Genomic DNA, 12,026 nt, shown 5'->3' with positions numbered 1-12,026 from the left:
TCAAACTGTCTGTAACCACACCAGTTCTACAGCATTCAGACTTTGCTATCTCTTTTAATACAAGACCCTTGTCTACAACAGCCACTTGCCATTTCACTTCCACCTCAGTTGAAGGCCACTTCTGCCCCCCAGCCCCACCCTTCCATCTCAGAATTTGTTCCTCTCTCCATTACTACTTAAAATAATTAAACATACCTTTGAGCTCTATCTGCATTTGGAAGATACCCAAAATGACAGATTCCATACAAAATGAAAACTATATTGTTAGACCACAGCTATCAATCCCTTCATTTAAAGCAAGATACTAAAATTAAAAAAAAAAAAGTAGCAGAAGGGCAAAATTTTTGCCTGCACACATGTTCCATCAAGGCCGTAGTTTGATGAACAGTTATTTTTGCAATAGTCTAGATTTCAGTAGCCTTCCTCTGTCCCCACTACGCCTTCCCACCTTCACCTCATTCCTCTCAGTTACGCCAGTGCAATCACTGTGAGTGGCTCCATGACAAATCGCATCAGGGAACTAATTTGGGTTAAACACCATCTTTTGTTTTGATTCTATTATTTTAACCCAGATCAGTTCCTTGTTCAGTTAGCCACACATGCAGCTGTGCCTGCATAAGGAAGGGCACAATGCAAAAGTGGGAACAAACAGCTGGAACTGCTAAGAAGACACAATTGTCACAGCACAGAATAGGGCTCAGCTGGATGCACTCTTAAGTACAAATATTTAAAAGCAGAGCAAAAGATGTTATTAGGATATCAAAATAAATATTGCCAATTATTGGCAGGACAGTGGGACCAGAAGTCACACCACTGCCACAGCAGGTTAGCAGAATTACAAACTCTCCACAAAGTACAGCCTGCTGCCTGTCAAAGGCCCAGCGCTTCACCAACCGCAGTGCAGCGTGCACACACAGTTGCCCTCCAGAAGCACGTTCCCAGAAACCCTCTGCTCTCACTTCACTCTTGTGAAATGCAGAAACCTGCACACGAAGAACTGGGCTTTCCCGTAATTCACGAACATTAAAATCAATTCAGCCAAGTCACAGGAGGAGAAAGGGTTATCTAGGAGTGCTCCTACCCAGCTGTACAAATCCAACCATCTTATGACTTCAATTTCCACCTCTTGTGAAAAGGAAACAATCAGCATCCTATCCCACCACTGCCCAAAGCCCACATTACTAGCTTCAGAACATGATCCACCTTCTCCATTTTTTCTTAATACTATCTTACTGGAAGTCTAGCTTTATTTTTAGACAGAATATTAGTTAACTGTGGTTAAATAGTCATAATCAAAAAATGCAGGAATACAAAAATCTCAGCTTGTTTATTTTTGGCTGATTCAAAATTGCACTAAAAGTGCTTAGACTTTCTCCACAGTCTACATTCCTTTTATATTCCGTTAAAAGAGACCTCTCTTAGTAACAGTGGCAGCAGTAAGTTGAATTTTGAGTAAGTCATGCTCTTCCCTATTAGCATTTTACCCCCACATGTTGCCTCACGAAGAACCACACAGGAACCTCCTCCTCCCCCCCCCCCCCCCATCAATTAGCCTACTTTGGAAGCAGCTACTAGCATGTATCAAAACTAATATTTATTTTTACCTAAGCAATACCTCAGCCCCACAGTTTGCCTTAAAAAAGTAGGGGGATCTCACCGAAAAAAAAGCCCTAAATTAGTCAAATTCTTTTGTGCATGGGTGAACAACAGGAAAGCAAAGCCTTGGGGCCTCTGGGGAGGAACCCTGTCCCTGCAGACCTACTCTGATGTGCTGGGGAGATAAGGCTCCATAGTGACACTTGAGGAAAGGCCTGCTCACATTTGAATTTCTGCATTCCTCAAGAACAATTCATGGCAATCACTAACTTTGCAGAGGAGCTACATGAAAGCTTTGGCCAATGAATGAGGGTCATCTGCTCTTTATCACAAGGGTAAACCTCATCCTGGCCAGTTTCTAACCTTTTAACCCTGTGAATTCTTAATTTGCACATGAATAATGGAATTCTTGCCAAGAGTGCAACCTTCAGCTTCCAGTTCCTAACTTTAGAAACCAAGACCTGATCTCCTTGTGTGTTCAAATCTTAAACTCTTGGACAGATTAAAGTTTTTGATTTCCAAATGCAACACTAAACATTACAATTTGAAGCAAAAGATAAGCTTACTGGCAAAAGCTCTGACCAGGCAAAGTAAAAGAACATCCTTGCACCCTGCTGCTACTAGAGACTGAAGAGAGCATTTGCTTTTTTCCCTCTAAAGAAAGAATGCCCATTTAATGCCTATTCTCCACCTGTTTAATATGTATAGTTCCTTCTGTACCTTGACCACAAGGTAATTTGCCTTCGCAGCAACTGACAACTGCTTCTAAACAAAATTCTAGGCCTGCAAAATCCCCCATAAGACTTGAAATTATTTCACTTAAAACGTCTGCAAAGTTCAATCAACTCATGATAGCAGGCAGAAACACTGTAAAAATTAGATATAAAACTAGTTTTTCCCATGTTTTATGGGCTTCAAAATATAATTATATGAATTATTACCTTATTTCACAGCTTTACAGTAAAGATGATATTCTGAAACTGGTCAGATTGGAATATGACTAAAAAGGAGACACTGCTACATGGGATAACTTCATGTTTGGCCACTAGTTAACCACTTCATCACTAGGTCAACAACACCTACTATGATCATTATGGATCCACTATCTCTTCTAGTTTTCTCCAACAGCCATAGGAAACCTTTCCAGTATTGAAAGCAGAAAAAGAAACCTTTTGTCACAGTCTTAAGACGGGGGGGTGGGGGTGGGGGGGGAGGAGGAAAAAGAAAAGGGGGGGAGGGGAAGGAGAAAAAAAAAGAAAGGAGGAAAAAAATCCCAGGGCTTCGAGACAAGAGTCTTGCTCCACAACATGCAATCCATTGGCTCACAACTCTCTACCTGGTGAAAGTCTTTCATTATCAAAAAAACAAAACAAAATTAAACCATCTTCCTGGTGAAATAACATGCATGCGAGACGCAAACATTTATAAAAGTTCAGTACTGTCTGAATAAACCCAGATACTACAATTGTATTACTATGCTGTACTGTTACAGTGCTCTGTACTATTCCAGAAGTTCTCTGACACTGAACACAGAGCTCATCTCACAGTGCCTCACGTTTAAAATGGCCCTGAGTTTTCCACAGTCCTACAGGCAGAATCCATCAGCCACTGCTCTGCTGTATATTTATTAATAACAACAACAAACAACTTCCTATCCTCTTAAGAAAGGTTTTCTTTAGTCTGTTTATTAATGGTGCTGACACTCTGAAACCTTATGATGTGAATTTAAAGGTCAACAATATTAATACTTTATTTTTCATCTTTTTATCAGAAGTATCCAAAAACCACTTGGTCTGTTAATCCTGTATAGGAGTAAGATGCCATGATACAAAGTAACAAGTAGCCAGCTTTCTGAAATGGAGAGTTCACAGATCAGCCTCTTACAACATGTGAAAAACTCATCACTTATTTGGAGCCACCTGCTTCCAGGCTGGTTTCCAACTGCCCGATGCTCCAGCTCACTGAACGAGGTATGTCACACCTTCCCGGGGTATCTTATGGACAGTTTTTATAATCAGTTCACAAGCACACAGAAAAAAACTAACAAACGTTAACATCCAGACGGTTTCTAATGTAAGCTAATGTACCAATTGCATTAACTAGTTTCAGACTCAATTTGGTAAAACATGCAATTTGCAACTAACTTCAAGTTTCCATAGAGGTATCAGCACCACAGTATGGTGCAACTTGCTACTAAGAACAGGGTTGAAGAGGTCAAAGGAAGCCTTTTCCTATTAGATTAAGTTCATCAGTTAAGTCCTATTATAGAGGCAACATGAGAAGACTACATAAACTGTGTACTCTCTGTGTTATACTTTCTTTGAAATGACTCCATGTACTTCCGGAAAGCAAAAAAGACAGTGTTGCAGAAGCAGCCTACTGGCAAACCTCTGCACTGGCACGGAAAAAGACATAGCATTCCATTCCTAATACACATCTCTCGAGGAATACATTTAAAGATGCTATGAAAACGGAGGGCAACACACACTCAGGGTCAGGCTGTTAAGGCCATAAAGGCACTTACACGCTTCTATTTCCTTCTCCATTCATCCAGTAGCAGGGAGTCACCCTAGAAACATGACTCTTACTTCCTAGTGGAACCACGTAACAGGCCCTTACGGTTGCTTCCAGAGGACCCTGAAGCAGTTCCAAAAGGGACAGCACCTGTGTCTGCTTGGCTGAACACACTGCCAGAAAAGCAGGGGCTTGGTAACTTAACCCTTATGGTTGCCCAGAAAATCTCTCCCCTCTTCCCCTTCACAAAGACAGCTATCTCCATTACTGTTCTGCCCTGTCCCACGACAGCACAACGCAACATCAAGCTGTTGAACAAGGAATAATTACGTTTTTAATCAGATTTGCAGATAACCCTTGCAAGGCTGCCTGAACAGCACTTGAGAAACAAGACCCACAACTTTCATAGCAGGTTGCCAGCACGGCTCTCCATCACTGCCTGCTCTGGAGACCAGTGACCCACACAAGGCACCACTGCCTGAGAGCTCTCAGAGGTGGCTGTGCCACTCCCGCCACATCAGCGACTCAAAGAGGGGCTACCACAAGTTTTGCTCATGGTCTCTACACATCTAAAATGAAACAGAGGTTCTGCAGAACTGACTTGCTTTTTGCTTCTCTGATTTGTCTTTCCAGATACACAATCAAAACAACAGGTTGTTGTGTGCTGCTCAGGGAGTCGCTGTCACAGACCCGGGAGCAGGGTAACAAACATGAGCTGGAACTTACTTGCTAGTGTGAGGTGGCTTTTTTGACTGAGAATGGCCCCATATTTGTTCAGTGCCAAGCACTGGTAAAATCCTTCATCAGAGAGCTCTCCTTTCCTTCCTTCCACCCCACTGATATATAACGAGCCGTTGGACAGAGTGTAGATCCGTTCATTTTCAGACACTTTGCCTCCGTTTTTCAGCCATGTAATGGTTATAGGAGCTTCACCACGGGCCTGGCAGTCTAAAACCACCGGATCCTTCCTTGAGACTGTAACGTCCTGAGGCTCCTTCACAAAAAACAGCTCGCTAAAGCACCGCGCTCCTGAGGGAGAGAAAGATTTTGCCTGTCAGCACAGACGCGCAGGTCACCAAGTGCACCCGCGAGCCGTCGAGCGGCACCGGCACCGCACTGGCAGCGCGAGGAAAACCGCCGCCACCGCCGGCCCCGGGGCCCGTCAGGCTCCGCGACCCCCGGGGTGCAGCCGTCAGGCCGCTCGCTCCCGCGCCTCCAAACGCTTGGCGCGGAGGGGCTGCGGGGAACCAGAGCCCCGACCACGGCCCGCCGCCGCGGTGGGTGGGCGCGGGGAGCCGCCCCGCAGGTGCGCGGGACGGCGCGGCGCAGGGGGCCGGGGCGCCCGGGCCGCTCGCTAATTTTACGAGCCCGCCCGAGGAGCCGGAGCGGGGCGAGCCGTGAACGGCTAATTTTACAAGAGATCTCCAGCCAGACCCCCTCGCCGGCAAACCGCCCCCCCCCCAAGGCGCGAGCGCGCGGCGAATTAACGGTCCGCCCGCCGCCTCAGCGCGGCGGCAGGGCGTCCCCCCGTGGCCCGCTCGCGCCCCCTGCCGGCGGGGCGGGGAGCCCAGGAGACCCCCAGCGCCGCCCGCCCCGTCGCGGCGCGGCGCGAACAAAGCGCGAGGCCGGTGCCGGTTCCCCGCTCCCGCCGCCGCCGCCATAAACAAACCCACGTGCGGCGGCGCGGGGCCGGGCGGCGCGCGCGGACAATGGGCCTGCGGGTCGCGCGGGCTCACCTGGCAGCGGGAGCAGCAGCGCCCGCAGCAGCAGCGCGCGCAGCAGCAGCGCCCGGCGGCGGAGCGGCGCCATTCAGCGCGAGGCGGCTGGCGTGCCCCGCCGGCCGCCGCGAGGGAGAGCGGTCAGCGGGCGAGGGGAGGGGGCGGGGGGCGGACGGAGCGGCCCCGGCGCGCCCGTCCCGGCCCTACTCGCCGCATCTCGTCTCCATTGGCCTTCGGGGAGGAGAGGGGCGAGGGGCAGGGCCGGGCGGGGGGCGGAGGGGGGAGGGACGCGCCTGGACGGGGCGGGCCGCGGCGGACAATACCGCGGGGGATGGGGGGCGGGGGGGGGATCCGCCGGCCTCGCGCACGAGGGTCGGCGGGGTCCGGCGCCATCTGGGCCGCGGGAGCCGGCCCCGACCCCCGCCCCGGGGAGCGCCGGCGCTGCCCCCCGGCCGGCGGCGCCTGGGACAGCGCCGGGACCCGACGGCAGCTCCCCGCCGAACGGCCCCGAGCCGGCCCCGGCGTTTCGCGGGCAGGAGCTGCGGGCCGTGCCTGCCCCCGGGGGACACCGCAAGCTGCCGCGCTCCGCTCGCCGGCACGGTGTGCGTAGCCGGACCCGGCTTTACCGACGGCCGGTGCCGCCGGCGGAGGAGCCCGCCCAGGCCGTGGGGCCGGCAGTGCCGGTGCAGGTGCAGGGGTGGCTGGGTTTGGCAGAGCAGGCCCCGGTGAAGCTGGTCCCGTCCCCCCCCCCCCCCCGACTAATTCTGAAGGCGAGGACGGGAGCAGGTCAGGCGTGGAGTGCCATTTTGTCTGCGGTTCTCGCTGACCCCTTCATACGGCACCGATGAAACCGCTTCCAGATGGCCGCGCAGGGCCGCGCTCCGCTGCCGGGGATGAGCCACCCCTCGCTCGTCAGCACCAGACAGCAGCCGTAAGCTCACATCTGCCTGCAGCCCAAAATGCGGCTTGCCGGAGAGCCACCCAAACCGCAACCGTATGGCTTGAGCATCGTGCGATCAGCGCCCAGTGGGCGATTTGTGTAGGAGATGTCACCAAATCTAACACTGCCACTACCCTTTCAGCCTCTCCTGTGATTTTATGCCATGCTTGCAGCCAGTGATTTCTAAGCTCTTTTTTTTGTCTGTGCAGAGTCCTGGTTTCTAAAGTTACCGTGTAGGAAGGCATCTTCTTACTCAGCAGATTTGCCCCCTGTTTGCATTCATTGTGAGAGCTGCTGACTTCAGTGACAGGCAAGTTTTTACTGCTTTTTGTTCCTGCCAGCACTGCAAAGCTCATAGAGCCGCGAAGCTGGCAGCCAAACTTCTGCTGTGTCATCACCGGCACCGGCTACGGCCTCAGTCGGTGACTCCTCTGAAAGCCTTCGGGAGAAAATCAGAGCTGTGTAAACACAATGTAAGCCATAGTTTGACCTCTATCACCTTCCTTCCTTGTCAAAAATACACGAGCAGAATTCAGCTTGCTCTGATCTTAGCTCGAATTTTCAGGAAAGTTAATTAGGAAAGCTTTGCTTTACATGCAAATCAGTTACCCAAAAGGCGTCCAGGCAGTTCCACAGTCACTTTGCAGAGCAGAACTGCACGTGCACCGCTTTGGTGTCCAAATAGGAGCAAATACAGCAACAGGATCCACTTGACACACTGTTTTTAAATTTTCCTCAGTGATTTACTTTATCCAGTCGCAAAGGTGTGAACTATGGAAAAAGCATCACTTACAAGCAATTTTGTTTACATTATTTTTGAGTATTAATGATGTTCATTCTTCCTTGTGGCAAACTCACAACTTCCATCTGCAGCTCATGCTGGTACCGCACTCTCTCCTGCTACACTCCGGTGGGTCAGGCTGACCTGAATTCGGGATTTCCTAGACGACCTCAGCACGTCCAGGAGACAAACATACCAACCCAGTAACATTCCCATGCCATGTGCTTTGGTCAGTTGGCGGGGAGGCTGAAACCACCCCCGGTTAGATGTAACGCTGCTGCCCTGCAGCCTGCTTCCCCCAGGCATGAGCGGGTGGCTGAGCTGGCCGCGCTGCCCAGCACTGGACACTATCTCACCCGTCCCAGGAGGGACACCCTCTTGCCCGTTCCACCAGCCCTTTCTGAAGCAGGAGTTGGTCCCAGTGCACCAGGGGACAAAAGCAGCTGACGGAGAGAGAACGAGTTTTAGTCCTGCTTGTGGGCTGGTTTCCGTTAGCCGTGTCGTCTGTGCTCACCACTATATTCTGCTGTGGTGGGTGAAACCGCTTTACCGTGGCCCGGGACTACGCTGTGCCAGCAGGAGGTCTTGAATCATGAGATCAAATGCAATATTTGTCTTAAATGGCTTAACAAAGAAAAGTTCTTCCCGCTGGAACGCTCCTTGTGCCTGGGTAGGGGCAGCTGTGAACACCGCTATTTCCATTTCCACATTTCTGTTGAGCAAAACGAATTCCTTACTAGAATTATGCAGTCCTATAACTGGATGAACATAAACTGTCCCTCTTTAATTTGTCAGAATTCATTGTTTTAACACATTTTCCAGTAACTAATTGGATTAGAGATAGAGCAGACTTGCGATAACGTATCTAAATTCATACTTCACTGCCAGCTGATAAACCCATGGAACCACAGTTTAAAGGCACTGCCAGCCATAACTTTGTCAAATACACCATGTTAGTAAATGTGGAGCCAATAAACACAATTATCTACATCTGCTTGGCTGTCTCACAGAGGCATTCTCTTGAGAAAGCCAGAATGGCAGTCCAGGAGGAGCTCAAGAACTTGCCAGCCAACATCATAAACAAAGCTATGCCTACTTTGCTGCAGGGCAGCAGTTTTTCTGCTGTCACCAACAAAGACTTTTTTGCTTGACTCTATCTGTATTTTTGGCATATGTGGGAAACTATACAAACTTTCCCAGTTTTTGTGGTTCTTTTCAGACCTTTATTAACCCTTTTCTATGCTTTCTCTTAGATTTTTCAGGTCTGCAAACAAGCTGCACCCATCTTGCAGAGAAATTATAACTCTTAATACTTCAGCAGTCGGCTCCTCAATGCCTTAAACCCCAAGTCAGTAGTAAGAGCTCTCTTTGAAGTGCTAACCAACAGCTGGAATAACAGCATGCCTCCCAGGTTGCTGTCTGTAGATAACCTGATTCAGCTTATGCTACATTTCCGCCTCAGCCTCAGCCCTGGCAAGCTCAGTTTATACGTTTCCTGAAAAGAAAGATTTTTAAAATCAGATGGACATGAACAGATCTAGCTCAGGGCTTTGCTCCACTGCTCTTCTGCGTGTGCGTGAGGGCAGCTGTCAATCCACCCAGGACTGCTAAACTCTGCTGGGGCCATAAAATCCAGAATTTTCGTCCCATTATGAACCAGCAAGGAGAGAGAGAGAGAGAGAGACACTTTCCAAAGGTGAATGAAGTCTCACGACCACGGCATTTATACACTTTGTCTGAAGCATTACCAACATCTCTAGAAAGGGAACTATTAGGCAGGACTCTTCCCTGGGATGGAACATAGCAGCCTCAGGAGAAGGAAAAGAAACTGAAAATTCACCTGTAATTGGAGCTTCCCAAGGTGAACTCTGTATTTGTGAGATGTCTGCAGCCACAAGCCCAGGGTGGAGAATGCGGTTTCTTTCCAGGTCAGAATAAGATTTTTCTGGTGTTAGACCATTTACATTTCCTTCAGTTTAAATGAGGAATAGTTCAGTTTGGTCTGTGGTCGGTTTTGCACTGAGCGTTTTAGCTCTACCTGAGAAAAAGAATAGCATCACGTTAACTCTCTCATCCCTGCGGTCTGGGAAAAGCTGTCACAGCAGCACGGATGGTGTTTGGCACGGGCACAAACTGCCCAAGCTAGGTGCCCACCTGCTGCTGCATCCCACCTGACCTAACAAGCTCAGAGATGCGGAAGTCGCTTTGCCCACACGATCCATTCTCCTGGCTTGGCTTTGCAGAGCTCTGCTTTAACACCAGAACATCGTGGGACAGAAAAGGATAGGGGTGAGCACCTGTGGGTGGAAAACAGGAGAGGTGGGCAGACAGCTGCCCCACGACAGTTTAAGTGTCCTCGTTGCCACATATGCAGTCACAACAGTATCCCTGATTAGCTGCAGCCTGGTAAGAGATGATGGTAGGGTCCTGGAGTCCACATCTATTTTCAAACTAACATATAATCATGATCTCGGTCCCCCCACTGTTCCCTGCCCCACAGACTCAACCCTTCCCTGCTTCCAGCGCCAGGTCCCAGCTCATCCTCCACCTCTGCGGGCAGGTCACTGCAGGAGTGCCGGGTGTCACTGCTGGCATGAGCAAAGCTGTAGCTACAGGGAGACGGGGCAGAGGAGAGGGTACAGTCACCACAGGCAGCTCAGCACGGCTGCGGTGGTGTTGGAGCTGCGGTCGTTTTTCAGGGCAGGCTGAGAGCGGTGGTAAGTGCCGGAGCCCTATTAACTGCGGGGGAATTACAGCAATTTGCACTGGCTCAGCTCTGCCTTCAGCCAGCAGCGTCCCCAAAACCCAGCCAACGGGCCGCCCCGTCGCTGCGCTCCGGCAGGGTGTCGTTAACCCTTCTTCTCAGGGAAGCCCCTTCCTTCATTACAGTTCTTGCTCTGAGTGGTTTTGATCTGGTGTCACTATAGGCATGTTTAGACACTTTCTTGTCTCTCGTGCCAAACTCCCAACCCAGTTACAACTGTATTCACAGATTTACAATATGTTAAGCTAACTCTATTAAGACCCACCATACATCTGTTTACTTTTGACACATTTGGTCACTTATTGGCTTCATTTCGAACCTGCGTACAGTTACCATCTCCATTGCCTTCTCAAAGAAGATTCACTCCCTCCACGAGCAGATGGGCAGCCTTGGGCTGAGCCCTTGGGATGCTAACGAACTTCCTCTCCAGGGAGCCTTCCTATACAGGAAAAGCACACCTCCCTGACAGAGGGATTTTAACACAGATCTCATCTGGTTATAAACCAACAAACACCAAAGTGGAAGGGGCACAATGATTTGCCACACTAGCTTTCTTTTTTTTTTTTTTTTTCCTTCCCATCAGCTTCCACGGTAGTGCTCCCCTGCCCCAAACCGGTGGGTGCGCCTCGGCCAGGTTGTTTCACAGTGCCCCAGAGGCAGCCTCCAGACATTTACCCCTACCCCTGAAGGCTTTTCACGCCAGAACGAAGAGGCAGCCTGCTACGAATTTCAGGAGAAAGAGGACACCCCAACATCTTCTCCTGCTGCTGGAGGTAACTGCCAGCAGCTTGGAGGAGTAACCTCACAGGGACATGGCAACGTGCATTTCCTCACTCTCCCATGCCCATTTGCTGCTGCTGGAAGGTGTGAAAAATACATATTTTGGTCAATCACTCTGCTGTTTCCTAGATGCAAGCCATCAGGTCTTCTTGGTGCCTTTAACAAACCACGCAGCTACAGCTACAGAGAGAGTACACACCTGAGGGCATACCTCGTCCTTGATGCGTTCTTCCCCTGATACACAGCATAGAGCTCTTATGGTGCAGAGTCTGGGTTTACCGCAGCTCCGTGCTCTCTTTTCTGGCCCTCGTGCCACAGCTCGTGCTCCTCTGCCTGCAGTGAGCTCCTCTGGATACATAACCTGGCAAAAAACTCCTGCTTTTTTCAGTAGAACTTGTTTTCTCCTGGTTTATCTCCCTCACCTGGCTCTTTGTACTGTAAAATGAATGGCGAAACACCGAGGGTTGCGACATGTGCTGAAGGTATGGCAACAGCATGGGACAGCGGCTGCCCTGACTTGGACCAGCCAAACCGCCATGAGCGTTTCCCAGGCCAGGGCAGCCTGCACGCCTCTGCCGTGCCACCTTGGGCTCTCACGCGAGGTCCTGAGCACCGTTTGCTTCCTCCGACCTCAGGGATGCTCAGCACTCCTGGGAGTTAAGCCCTCGGTGCTCGGCTGGCTTGGGACAAAAGTGACAGCAGCCAGGCAGCTGCAGCTGGAATCTGTGCACTGAAACACATGGAGTAACTTCATTAAGGGTTTACGCACATGTGGAAATGGCAGCGAGGAGCAGGAATGGGCAGCAGGTGAAGAGCTGCCCCATAAACTGCATTTGCAATGTATATATTTTTTAATTGGCTCAGTACAGTCCCCTCTCTTTCCCCAGTAAGAAAACAAAACAAAATCCTGGAAATGCTGCAGTACCGTACTCT

General features: G+C 50.2%; 1 protein-coding gene across 1 annotated transcript in view; it reads right to left on the bottom strand.

Annotated features, from left to right (window-relative positions):
- The window catches only part of PRTG (protogenin), an 86,454-nt gene extending 80,535 nt beyond the window's left edge, over nt 1-5,919 (bottom strand). Inside the window, exons 1-2 of the mRNA XM_075432112.1 lie at nt 5,847-5,919; nt 4,837-5,139 (exon numbers count right to left, since the gene is read on the bottom strand). Of these exons, the coding sequence (XP_075288227.1) occupies nt 4,837-5,139; nt 5,847-5,919 (376 nt within the window). The remainder of the gene's footprint in view (nt 1-4,836; nt 5,140-5,846) is intronic.
- Between the last annotated feature and the right edge of the window lie 6,107 nt (nt 5,920-12,026).

Source organism: Opisthocomus hoazin, chromosome 10 (assembly GCF_030867145.1).
Source record: "Opisthocomus hoazin isolate bOpiHoa1 chromosome 10, bOpiHoa1.hap1, whole genome shotgun sequence".
Classification (NCBI taxonomy): Eukaryota; Metazoa; Chordata; class Aves; order Opisthocomiformes; family Opisthocomidae; genus Opisthocomus; species Opisthocomus hoazin.
The sequence above is the reverse complement of the archived record's forward strand: the minus strand, read 5'-3'. Positions and strand labels throughout refer to the sequence as shown.